At 46.4% G+C, this 13,244-nt stretch overlaps 1 protein-coding gene and 1 pseudogene across 1 annotated transcript in view; one reads left to right on the plus strand and one right to left on the minus strand.

Annotated features, from left to right (window-relative positions):
• Positions 1-13,244, plus strand: part of dre4 (SPT16 homolog, facilitates chromatin remodeling subunit dre4) — a 170,454-nt gene that overhangs the window by 142,432 nt on the left and 14,778 nt on the right. The window contains exons 23-25 of the mRNA XM_050195378.3: positions 3,072-3,358; positions 7,815-7,883; positions 12,709-13,067. Coding sequence (XP_050051335.1) covers positions 3,072-3,358; positions 7,815-7,883; positions 12,709-13,007 — 655 coding nt within the window. The 3' untranslated portion in view covers positions 13,008-13,067. The remainder of the gene's footprint in view (positions 1-3,071; positions 3,359-7,814; positions 7,884-12,708; positions 13,068-13,244) is intronic.
• Positions 171-3,065, minus strand: LOC126547404 (tigger transposable element-derived protein 4-like; annotated as a pseudogene).

Below are 13,244 nucleotides of genomic sequence, written 5' to 3' on the forward strand. Positions count from 1 at the left end.
CACTTATAACGATATCAAGAAAAACGAAAAATATGCTCGTTATAACCGATGATCGCTATATCTGGACTGCAGTTATTAAAAAAAAAAATTTTTAAATAAACGCAGAACATACCTTTGCAGCTCCGAACTCGAATTCGCTACTTGCTCTAAAGAATAGATGATATAGAAAGTAGGCTGTGAAAAACAAACTTGATTTCTAGCGCCAATGACCGTGTCAAGGGCTAGGCGCGCCGAAATAGTCCGAAATCTGCACTTGCTTTTGCGGCAGCTTCAGCTTCACAACCGCGGTGTGCATGGATTCCAGCTGCTGCGCAAACACTGGCGGCAATCCTTTAGCATACATAAAATCAATTAAGGAGTCGATTGACGACAGTGCACTTTGCGTGGACATGGAGTTCGGGGTCAAGGAGCCACTGTCAATCTCGTCACTGTCGCTGCTGCCGTCGCTACCGTCATACAACTTTGCCGTCTGTCGAGACAGCACATCTTCGGCGATCGCCTCGTCGGTGACCTCATCGCAGAACGGGGCAGCACTGTCTGCAGTCAAAAACTCCTCCATCGACGCACCACCTGTTACCGGTAGGAACGAGCTCTTAGAGCTCGGTTATGTCAGCGGCTTCCACCGTGTTGGTCTCAGTGGGTTGGGGAAGTTCGTCTTGACGCACAAAGCCCGCCTTTTTGAAGCAGGTGTATATGGTTGACTGCTTTACTTCATACGATGCACCATAAACGAAGCGCACGGCTTTCAAAAGGCTGATCTTCAGGTCAGGGGGCCCGTCTGCATGACCTGACGTGCCAGGAGCTGCGCAGTCAATGGCTAAAATTAGCCACTCCAACATGCGCCCCCAATACAGGACTTTAAAGTTGACGATCACGCCGGCATCCAACGGCTGCAGGCCTGCCGTAGTATTCGGAGGCAGAAACATCAATTTGACAGATGTTAGCTTCGGGTTAACGCTGTGTGCGCTACAGTTGTCAAGTAGCAACACTACTTTTCTTCCTTGGCCTTCAATTATACTGTCGAACTCGAGCAGCCATTCTGCAAAAAGGTCGCGGGTCATCCACGCCTTCTTATTGCTGCGATAGCAGACCGGGATGTGCCGATTCTTAAAGCATGTTAGCTTCTTTGATCGCCCGATTATGAAAGGCTTGAGACGATGGCTCCCGTCCATGCTAATGCACAGCTACACGGTCACCCTAAGTTCCGAGTGCTTCCCGCCGGGGCATCGATCTCCTTTAAGAGCGTGAGTCTTCGACGGCAACATTTGAAAAAACAGAGCAGTTTCGTCGCAATTATATATGTCCTCCGCGTAGCGCTCCAGCACGCCGGGCAGCTTTGTCTGCAGCGACTCCTGCTTTGCCTGTGTGTCCAAAGACGCCGCTTCCCCTACCACGTTTTTGTAAACAATTCCATGCCGCTCTTTAAAGCGCTGAATCCAGCCTCCCCCAGGCTCAAAATCTGGGCATCCCAGAAGAAAAGCGAAGTTTTTCGCTTTGGTGGCAAGTATTAGCCCACAATAGGCACATTATGCGTGCGGGTTGTGATGAAGCACTGGTAAAGTGCTTCTTCAACATCGGCGTACAAAGGGTCTCTAACCCTTTTCCGCTGATTGGCATGGCCGGTAATAGCTCCTGCCTTCACAATCACGGTGCTCCCGGTTTTCAAGATGGTTGATAACGTCGACTGGGCGAGCTCATACTTCTTCATGAGGGCGCTCACCTTGAAGCCGCGTCGAGAGTCCTGCAAAATATCCATCTTCGTGTCAAGCGACAGAGCTTTGCGCTTTGTCAGCGCCATCTTCGAACTGGGTCACTGGGTTGTACCGTTGGTTGCACGCTGCTTCGATGGCGTCAGCCTGCTATCGCGAGATTGAGAGAGAGACTGAGTGCGGGACGGGCTCCACCGCGCGGCTTTGCTTGTCGCTTTTTTCTTTTCTTTTTTTTTTTTTTTTTTGTCTCTCTCTTTTTCGGAGCGACTGTGGCCGACACAGCAACTACCGCCATCTTGTGGCGCACTGCGCCTACTCAGGTACTCTCCGGTGCGCTGGCGGGGCGGGACACTCTGCGCGGTAATGGCGGCAGATACGATCTATTCGAAGGTGGCAGCGCAAGTGTCCTCCTATTGTTTACCACAATGTTTTCCGATTTCACGGCCAAATTATATGCAAACTAAATACCTTGTCAGCAGGTAATATTTAATATAATAATGGGGAAAACGGCTTTTCATTATTTGAAAAGTATTCGATTTAATTCACTTCTGGCTTTACCCAAGTCTTATTAGATTAGTTCAAAATGACTAATCACACCCCCTAAATTCGTGGTAACACCTATGTTTAGTCGGCAAGCTTTGCTCTAACAGTGAACTCTGGAAAGAACCAAAGAGGAAACTAATATACCTCCTTGCTTTTATACTGCATAGTCAAAAGGTGAAGCCATGTTCGGACATGGGCATGGACATTGCGCAGCACTTTAGTGCGAAAAAATTCATGAGCCATTCCAGTCTGTGAAGGTGGATGACCAGCGAAGCTGATCCGATAGGCGTTGAGCTTTGGAAGATGCACCGGCACATATCTTAAGATACTTAAGATAGAGCTGCATGACTGAAGCTGACAAGCTGCACAGTTGAGAAAAGGGTGCAGCACACAAGCAAAAAATTCCTAAAATCTATTAGTCAAAATTTAGGGTTGTGGCCCTTATGCAAGAATATATATGACAATGAAATGAAATTTCAGTTGAACCAGGTAGTCACACTCGGCTGTTTTTTATGCATGTATTTGGCTTTATTGCTCAGAGCAAACTACTGCAGAAACCTTGTTTACTTTAGGCTTTCACTGTGCATAATAAACTGAAATGAAATGCAAAAAAAAAGGCAGGCTTGGGCGATGGAAAGACAATTGAAACGTAAGAAATATTGTGTGATTGAGCTGTCAGCATTTGTGCCGTCTGCTCTAAGGTGTCTTGATGCCAACACTTCGGGCTGATAAACATGTAGAAAGACTCAAGTTGAGGCTGTTGTATTGTCGATACTTCATGCTATTGACTCGTATGAAACTGTGTTTGTTCTCCTGCAGTTCATGTGACATTCGTTACACAGAAGGAATTCAGAGTTTGAACTGGACCAAGATAATGAAGACAATCACAGATGACCCAGAGGGCTTCTTTGAGTCTGGTGGTTGGTCTTTCTTGGATCCCGAGTCTGATGGTGAAGACGGTGATGGGGATGATGACTCTGAGGAAGATGACCAGTACAATCCAAGTGAAGAAGAAAACTCTGGTGAAGATGAATCCGACTCTGATGAAGAGGACGACTCTGAAGACTATTCAGCCTCTGAAGTCAGTGAAGATGAAGATTCCGTCGGTAAAAATTTTTTTATTATTGGTTACCCTGAAAGTGCTGTAAAAATTGTATTTGGTTTAAGTTGGCCTAATTCAGGTGCATCGTATACATATTGTTCTACAGAAAGTATAATCTTGTTTTAAGTTCTCCAGCAGCTGTGTGCATGGCCAGAGTTGCTGTTGGGTACTGTTGCCAACGAATTTTGAGTGAAATTCTTGTGCTGAAGTTAAAATCATACATGACTTGATGCGCTATTTTACTAAAATTTCACCCATTGCAGGTGTCTATAATGTACCGTCTACGCTCATTACAACGGACCCACGTACAACAGACTCTCAGATATAGCAGACCATATTTCAGCCATAGTTTGTCCTACCCTTCTTATTAATGCAACGAAGTTTGCGTTTAAGGGGGGACACGGCTCTTTGCGGCGAAAAAATCGCGAAAAAATCGATTTTTTGAAAATGAGATTTTCGATATCTACAGCTAATATTCCTTTAATTCACTAAGTTTCGAATCTCAGGGAAGAGTATTTCGTCCGCAATATCAATTTATAACATCACTGTGAGCTGAATTCCGCGCAAAAACAGCCCTTTTTATCGCGGCGCGTAGCTCTTTTTCTATGCGCGCGATCGCAGCCATCTTGGTATCGTCGGAAAGAGGAGCCTTCCTTCTTTATTTTCCCGCCATAAGTGACTCCGTCGGTTCGCCAGTGACGTTGAAATCCGGGGAAAAAAAGAAGTCCGAACGCGTGACCCGATTCGTTGACTAGCGCACGTGACCAAAAACGCGTGCTGTGGTTGGCTGCGCGAGGTTCCCGTCGTCTGCTCCACTCCGCAGGCGACGCGACGGTGCGCCTCGTTGTTCTCAGTCGTACGTTTGTGACAAGTGCGGAACTATGTCCAATCCACCGAGGAAGTTCGCCACGATGAACAAGTTCGGTAAATAGAAGAAGAGAACAACTTATAACTTTCAGAAGCGCTCTGTTCCTTCGGAAAACATCGAGAATAGCCCGCCGCCAACCGCAAATGTTGCCCAAGCCGCGGACGACGCCGAAGTAGGCCTAGCCAGCTCACCAACGAGTGAAGTTGTTACGGACAGCGGCCGCGTTCGGCATGGCACTGCAATGTTGCAACATGCGGATTTGCTGCAGAGGGATATGAATGCCAAAAGAAAACTTCAAGTCCTTGCTTCAACGCCAGCAACAAAACGGAAGTTGGATTCCCTTACTCACGCCGACGACGTTGCGGCCGAACCAGTCGACGTGGAGGTAGTCTTCGCTATCGTTTGTTTGGGCGCCGTGAACGAACTGATGTCGTTTGTGAAGTGCAAGGTGTGCGGCGGTAGCGTCACAGTAGGCAAACGCGAACGAGAATATGGCCTTGCCATAAAGATTGTTATCGCGTGTGCGTGTTGCGGTGATATCGCGTCGGCGTGGAGCTCGCCCCGCGTGAGCGGTAGCCAGAAGTGCAACCCGTTTGTTGTGAACGTTCTTGCCGCGCGCGCGATGCAAGCCACCGGGAATCGGCGAACGGCGCTGAACGATATTTTTGCCACAATGAACATCTCCCACCGTGGTCTTCATACGAAAACGTGGCAGCGGTATGTGAAAAGGAAGCTGGCACCCGCGGCGGCACTTGCTGCCGAGAAGCAGGCGGCACTGTGCGCGCAATCGGTTCGGCAACTGTACGACGAATTGGAGCTTGGAAATCCGGGAAATATTGCCGTGTCATACGACGGTTCCTGGATGACGCGCGGCCACTCGTCTCACATTGGCGTAGGCGCCGTCATAGAGCTGTTTACGGGGCTAGTCCTCGACTATGTGGTGCTCAGCAACTTCTGCGCTGGTTGTGAGCATGGGCCAAAGGATAATGACCCGAGTTATAAAGCTTGGAAGGAGAGCCATGCCTGTCAGAAAAACACCTCCAAGAAGGCCGGCGAAATGGAAGTTGAAGCTGCCCTCATCCTTTTCCAAAGGTCACTGCAGCGGCATAACCTGAGGTACACCACCCTACTCTCAGATGGTGACAGTCGCGCTTTCCTTGCGCTGCAGGAAGCCAGAGTGTATGGATACATTTCAGTGGAAAAGGAAGACTGTACAAACCACGTACAGAAACGTATGGGCACAAGCTTGCGAAACCTTATTGCAAAGCATAAGGGACCTGGATTGGAGAGCCTTGGTGGTAAAGGCAAACTAACCAACGACTTAGTCACGAAGCTGACACGATATTATGGCTGGGCCCTGAAGACTCACAAGGGTGATGTGCAAGGAATGAAACAGGCTGTGATGGCAACTTATCACCACACAACATCAAATGACTTTATATCGGACCACAGCTACTGTCCACCAGGACCAAGCTCGTGGTGCCGGCAAAATGCAGCAAGCGCTAAGGGTGAGGCAGCCCCTAAGCACCGCTACAATTTGCCTCCTCATGTCTGTGAAGCCCTGTTGCCCATTTATGAGCGCCTGTCTGATGAAAAGCTCCTTGAGCGGTGCCTACGGGACAGTACTCAGAACAGCAATGAGTCTCTCCACTCCCTGATATGGGCACTGGCTCCAAAGGAACAGCATGCTTCACTGTTCACCGTGCAAGCCGCAGTAGCTGAGGCAGTCATGAAATTCAATGCTGGCTGTGAGACGACCTCTGCAGCAATATTGAAAGAGCTGCACCTCAACCCTGGTATACCCAGCATGAAACGCATGGTGGAGAAGGACCGCCGTCGAGCAGTTGCATCTGCAAAAAAGCGCAAGACCACTACGGACATGCAGAATTCTTTCAGGAAACGCCATTTGGATGGCCGTAGTCAAAGTGACTACATTCCTGGTGGCTTTTAGCTACTTTCACTGCGAAATAGTGCACAATTTTTTCTGCACTTTTGATTAAAAGTGGCTTCACTTCTTTTTTCTCGTTTTCTCAAAACACCGATTTTTGACTTCTTGCTGATTTGCGGCAACCATATCTCTGCCTTCAAGGCAGGTAGAGGCATAATTTTTGTTGGGGCTCGTAGCTGAGTGTACAAAGCACACAGGGGTAGGAACCGATTTTGGAATTTATGCTTTAAAATTTTTCAGTTCTACTTTAGATCAGACAATAGGGCACCCACAATTGGAACAGTGAAGATTGAATTGCTATAAAATTACTAATATTTAATATATCAAAAAAGTATTCCTACCATTGTGTTTCTTATGTTTTCTAGTACCTAGGCGTGTGCCAATATGAATTTTTGTAGCGCAGTTTTTTTTCTATTGTTTCCGCAAATGATGGACAATGAATTTCATTTATCTTCAGAAGTAAATGGCCTATTGGAAAAATAATTACATATTTGAAATCAGCACAAAAACCTTAACAAGACTGGAAAGTTTCATTAATATTGATGGAAAAAGATGATGAACATTAATTTAATAGCAGTGTCCCCCCTTAACGGACCGCGCTACAACAGACTATTGGCTACAGCGGACGAAATTGGCAATTTTTTTTTCAATATCTGCTGTATAATACATACTTTTGTCGTGTCAACAGGGGCTGACAGCTGGCTTGCGAGGGTCAGCCGACAATCGCAGCTCAATATCACATGCGTGCGTGCAAGGGAGGAAGGCGATGCGAAACATGCATGGGGGGTGGGTTCAAGAGAGGGGGGATTCTACTCCAGCAGCTGCTGCTTTCGGTGCAGCCGCCGTATCTTGAAAGCGACCTGCGATGGGAACAAAGTGCGTGCCCGCACTGGCCACATCTTGAAACCGATCTGCGATGTGGACCAAGTGCACCCAGTGCCGGTAGCTTTGTATGCACTGCGCTTTCGACGTTTAATTCACATTGAAGCGAGAGACAGCATGAAGGTCAATTCGCTCGCTGCTGCTGTGGCACTTGCTTAATTTGCTATCGCAATTGATGCTACGCCTTTTGGATGAAACTGCGACTTATTGTTTTTGTTTTTTACTTTGGGTTCGTCACTCACTCTGCAATATAGTTGTTAGACATTGCAACGGAAGTTTCAGAAATGAGGCGTTTGGATGTTACGGACTTTGGATAAAATGGACATTTTGTTGGATTATCGGGGTCTGTTGTAATGAGTGGACTAAGTCAGCTAAGTCACAAGTCTGTTGCTAAGCGTGAGGTAGGCTTGGTCATCAGCTGTTGCTTTCTGATGGGGTGGAATGCCAAAGTGCTTAGTGCAGAGCTTTAGGTGAACATAAAAAAACTTCAGGTGGGCAAATTAATCCAGAGCCGGCTCCTCTCGTAGGCCGTGTTGCATGATGCCTGATTGCCTAGTGGTTGCATGATTGCCTAGTAAATAAATAAATAGCTAATAATAAAACTAATAAATCAACTAGCTAAGTAACTGGCTTAAATGTACACGAGAGGTCTTGCTTGTTCCTCTAGCTTGGCATTAAGCAAGTTAAATGTATGGCTGGTTCTCAGTACAATTCACATGGCCATGTTTTTTTACAGTATGATTGCTCTTTTGTGTTTGACAGGTGGCGAGCTTGGCACCAGCGAGGAGAGTGGGAAAGACTGGTCGGAGCTTGAAGAAGAAGCTAGAGAAGGTGGGATATGCTGCCATGTCTCATTTGATTATGTAGCTGTTATAGAAATGTATGTGTGGCATTTATTGACTGAACCTCTGTGGATCATGCAAAATGTATTAAATTATCCAACAATTGAATTCAAAGAAATGTTTATAAAAGCATAAATGTCTTGTGTAACATACAGTCAAAATTAAGATTAGTTGGACTAACCAATGTCAGATGTGAATAAGTCAACAGTGCATCTTGTTGAGTTGGAGTACTTAAGTACTAATATCTGTGCAGAAAAGTGCAGTCGCTATGCTGAAGAATGAAATGTAGATAGTAAGGTATTGTGTGGTGGTTAGTTTGCAACCTAGCTTTCCAGTGCTAAGAATTTTGTCATAGAGGTTCACTGGCTTCATTGCAAAGGGTTACTTTGACCAAAAGCAGTATTTCAGGTCAGTCAATAGCTTCATGCTTATTCATGCCCAGAGGCACAGAGCTGATGTACCAATCTTCAGCGTGTCAAAGCATTACATACGAAGTGTGAATGCTTGTTTTACATATGGCTTTCAATTGGAATGCTTAATTCTAGTATGAGACATGGAACAACCGGGCTACATGTGCTTTAGTCCCAGTGGGACAGGAAATACATTGGTGGCTGCTTTGCAGCTGCAGCTGAAATACTTTTTTACAGAGAAAATGAATTTCTTTAATCACTGCGGTGTTTTTTGCCTGTATTTCTGTGGGAAGTGGTAGCCATAGCTGTGCTGCACTACCTTTTGCTGCTTGTGGGTATTTCATACAGGTGCAGTAGCTTTCAGCTAATAACCTTTGGCGTTTGCAGTCTTGGACAATCCTGGATAATCAGGGCAGCAAATTGAAGACACACAGGAAAATATCAATAGTGCACACATGCTACAATGATTCATGTGGGGGCTTTTGCTAGTACAACAGTTTAGTTTGGCTAATGTGTTGCTATTTATAGGCAAGTGCGATTTTCTCAGGTGCAGAGAAATCTAAAACAAGTTAAACAAACGCTTCCCTGATACAATAATCCCTCATTATAATGAAATTGCCTTACTCGAAATATTGCTTTACTAGGAATTTCTTGCTGTGCATTTTTAAACTGCATTACTCGAAGCGCACGAAGAGCTTGACCCACTTAGAGCGAAATGGCAGGCGGAGGCATCGCCGCCGCCAAGCGGCAGCAACCCTTTTGTGCATGCAGTGTCAAATTAATACCACCGACGAATTAGTGTCACACAGGCACAGAACAGGTTGCAAAAGTATCAAACCCACGACTGATTACTGCCTACTAACGGGTACCAGGCGAGTGCCGAGTGCTCCCAGCTGTTAACTACAGAGCGAACGGAAGCTGTGAAATTCCGTGGTGCAGTGCACTGGAACTGATAATGTTGGTCGCAATCGCATCGCTGGTGTCCCCCTCGATAGAACCCTCACAAAAATAAAGCTTTCCTGGCGCTTTGCAATGGCAGAAAACTGCGGTCTCTTGGATGCCAAAAAGTGGCCGAAAGACCGCGGGCAGACTTGTGCCGTAGCATTCCATGGCGTGCACTCGACGAGCGAAGTTTACCGCACCAAAGAGCACTTTAGGTGCTGAAACATGCCAAAAAGCACAAAAGTGTCCCTCTGATTATAAGTGCCATGTTCGATACGAGGAGCTACGTAAACAAATCGGGAAGATGACTTTGAGGAAACAAGTCTAGAAATTTGCTCTCCACTCGCCATAATCAACCAATAACTTGTCGAAAACACGAAAAATCCAAGCGTCCGCAGCAATGAGTCAGGCTGTCAACATGGCGGGTCAACGCAAGCTGGTGTTTCTTCAGCGATATTTTCGAGCCAGTCATGCTCGATTCACGCCATCTGACTTTAGATAAACTGTCGAAATGCGTGGTAGCTTGATTGACTTTTGTTCCTTGGTATTTGTCAATGGCAAGGACGCGACGGTGCGCAAACACCGACACTCGTACTGTGGAATTAGCACAGTCGTCAACAATGGTGCGCTGAAAAACTCTCGTTTTGCAAACTTCATGGCTGCACACCTCGGGAGGAAATTGCCAAGTGATCATACAAAGCCCCTACTGCAAAAACATTCACTTTTCGTGATCGTGCTGCATACCAACAATGAGTGGCTAATAGTTTTCTGAGTACCACAAACACAACCTCAGACTCGAGCCACGGCATTTGCGGCGCTTTCCAGCATGATACTCTCATAGTCTTCCGTGACTCCCCACCCGCCATAAAAGCGGCCACTGCCTTCCCCTCCTCATTTGCTCTCCAGTCTGCAAGCCGTATATACGCCAGTCGCTCCTCTCACTCACCTTCATGCCAACTCTTCTCCTCCTCACTGCCAGTTTCGACGTCGCTGCCCTCTTCCGGCCTGCCCTCTCGAGCACAATCTTCCACCAACGGGTGCCCTTCCGCGGTTCCTGCTTTTTTGTCTCCGCAACTTTTTTTTTTCTTCGGCTACAAGTAAAGCCGATGCCAAGCTCGCCATTGCAACAGTCTCGATCACCAGTGCGCACTGACAAGGAAAGTGCGATGCCGTGACGATATTTTGAAGCTTCTGCCTTCTGTGTCGCCCGCTGTGTTTAGTCACTTTGGCGCCAACGGCGTGTGTGTTTGGATCCGTGCTGCAGGCCATGTGTTGTCTTATTTGGAGTGCTTCGTTATGCATACCTCGCGTGTGCTTTTGTGGTCTATAGAGATAAATTACTCCGTCAGTCTCCGGGCTAAAGTGTCAGACTTTGGAGCAGAAGGTTCTGCTGATAAAAGAAATGGAAGGCCAGCAGAAAACTGACATCGCGAAGGAATTTGGCATACCGTCGTCTACTTCAGTAACTGTATTGAAAAACAAGGAAGCTGTGCTGGATGGCTTTGCAAAGAGCTTCTCGGCGAAGAGAAAGAGCAATGGCAATTCGAAATACCCTGAAGTGGAAGGTGCACTTCTACTGTGGCGGAAGAACGCCAGGAGTGCAAATCTCCCCGTACATAGACCTGCACTTACTGCAAAAGCTGAAGCTCTCAACCTCCAAATGGGCCATAAAGATTTCACGTACAGCAATGGCTGGCTTGAGCGGTTTAAGAAACGATACTGCGTGACCTCGAAGTCGATCGTTGGCAAAGGTGCAGTCGTGAACTGTGACACTGTAGTTGTATGGCACCAACATAGGCTCCAAGCTCTACTTGAAAAGTGTGAAGACAGACATCTACGACATAGGTGGGGATGCATTTTTCTACAAGATGCTACCGAATCTCACATTCACTACTGCTGGCAGCTCCTCTTCTGGAGGACAAGAGAGCAAGGAGCGTGCCACGGGGCTGTTTAGTGCCAATGCAACAGGCGAAGGCAAGCTTCTCTTGATGCTGGGGAAGCCCTAGAAGCCGTGGTGCTTCCAAAATGCAACTATTCCCAAGGAATGCATTTATAGAAGTAACAAGAAAGCATGGATGACTGCTGCTATTTTTGTAGACTGCGTGCGCCTTCTGGATAGACTGTTCAATGCGAAGAATTGGCAGGTGGTTTTCATAATTGACAATTGTCCGAGCCACAGGAAGATCGCCAACCTCAAGGCGATCGCTGTGGAATTTTTACCTGCAAGCACAACTGCGCTACTGCAACCGATAGATCAGGGCATCATAGAGATCACCTAGAAGCTGTACCGCAAGGCTCTTTTGTGCAGCGCATGCTCACTGCGTATGATGCCAGCAAGAGGTGCAACATAGATTTGCTTGGTGCGATCCATTTGCTGAACTTTTCATGGAAAGAAATCACACCTTCGAAGGTCTCCAACTGCTTTGTGCACGCCAGCTTTTCCCGCGCCATCATCAGCAACTCTGATGATGACCAGCCTGATGATGACTGGACTTGCAGCGATCTGTACGAGTCTGTTCATAAAATTGCTGGCCAAGAGCCATTCACGTTGGCTCATGCTGCTGCTCCCATGGTTGCCCTAGCAACAGATGCGGAAATGCTAATTGATGCTGTTTATGGCCCCGACAAGGATAAAGAGCCTCGTGAAGTTCCAAATATGGTGCAAATGTGGGATACCTACGCCTGCTGCGCAATAAGGTTGAATGCATGGGTGGCGACCATGGCCTCGTGCAATGCTTGGTCAAATTAGAGCAGGGGTAGAACGCACCCAGTAAGAACTTGAAACAGCCAAAGCTCACTGCCTTTTCCTCACCGGAATAACAGTTTGCTTCACTGAATACATTGTATTTTGACTTCTTCACAGTTATGGCGCAATTAAAGCTCGACTGCTTTAGCATTTCTCGAGTGGTCACTTATATTGAATTACCGCTTATAACAAATTTTTTTGCTGTTGCTCTGACTTTTTTATAACAAGGGCTTACTGTAACTTGCTAAAATTTATCTTTAAGGAGTCTGACTACAGATCTTAGGAAGCCCTGTCTTTTTTTGGCACAGTCCAAGGCTTATCACTGAAACAGTAGTGTTCATACTCTGAACATCCTCGGTCCCCCCTTGGCTGTTGAAAGCATTAAATTTTTAAGCAGATTTTATAGATGTGCAAGTTCAAAGCATTAAAGCATTATTCAAAGCATTAAAATATATCTGCAAATTGTGACAGGTTTTTGCAGGACATACAGTTTGATACAGATGGTTTCTTTTTCTTTTCTATATCTATTTCGTCTATATAAGGTATATGTGCTGTACGGATGCTTTTAATAAAATTTTGGTTCTGCAACAGAAATGGAGGTCCTTAAAATCAGTACACAAGCCCTTTTAAATTTATTGCTCATCTTGCTCATCTTTCCTTGAATGTGTGTGTGTTGACACTCATGTAAATTTAATAAATTGTGAATTTACATGCAGCTGACAGAAACCGTAATGAATTTGAGGATGAATACACCAAACGCAAAGGTGGAAAGGGTTTGGACCGCAAACGTCCAGCTCAAGATTCTCGTGGTCCATCATCCAAGGATTCTCGTGGTCCGTCATCCAAGGATTCCCGTGGTCCGTCATCCAAGGATTCCCGTGGTCCGTCATCTAAGGATTCCCGAGGTCCATCTAAGAAGGGCACTGCAAGCCCCCAGAAGAATGGTAGCAGTGCTAAACGGCGGCGCGACTCTGACTCTAAGGGCTCTGAGCAGCGTAAGAAGCCGAAGAAGTGAGACTTCAGATGCCATCATCTTCCTCAAGAGAAAAGGAAAGAGTGCTGGAAACAATTAAAGGTGAGATTTTGCAAAGTTATCAATGTCTTCAGGGCAGTAATAGCACTACACCATTGCATGTGGGTTGAGGCCCACAGTTTACTTAGTCTGGATTTTTCTTTTATTTATTTTTTTAAACTAAGTGCAGACCTTGCTAGGAGCAGGCTTCTGTCTACTCGCTGGAGCTTTGGGGTGCGA

The sequence above is a fragment of the Dermacentor andersoni genome, chromosome 1 (genome assembly GCF_023375885.2).
Source record: "Dermacentor andersoni chromosome 1, qqDerAnde1_hic_scaffold, whole genome shotgun sequence".
Lineage (NCBI taxonomy): Eukaryota > Metazoa > Arthropoda > Arachnida > Ixodida > Ixodidae > Dermacentor > Dermacentor andersoni.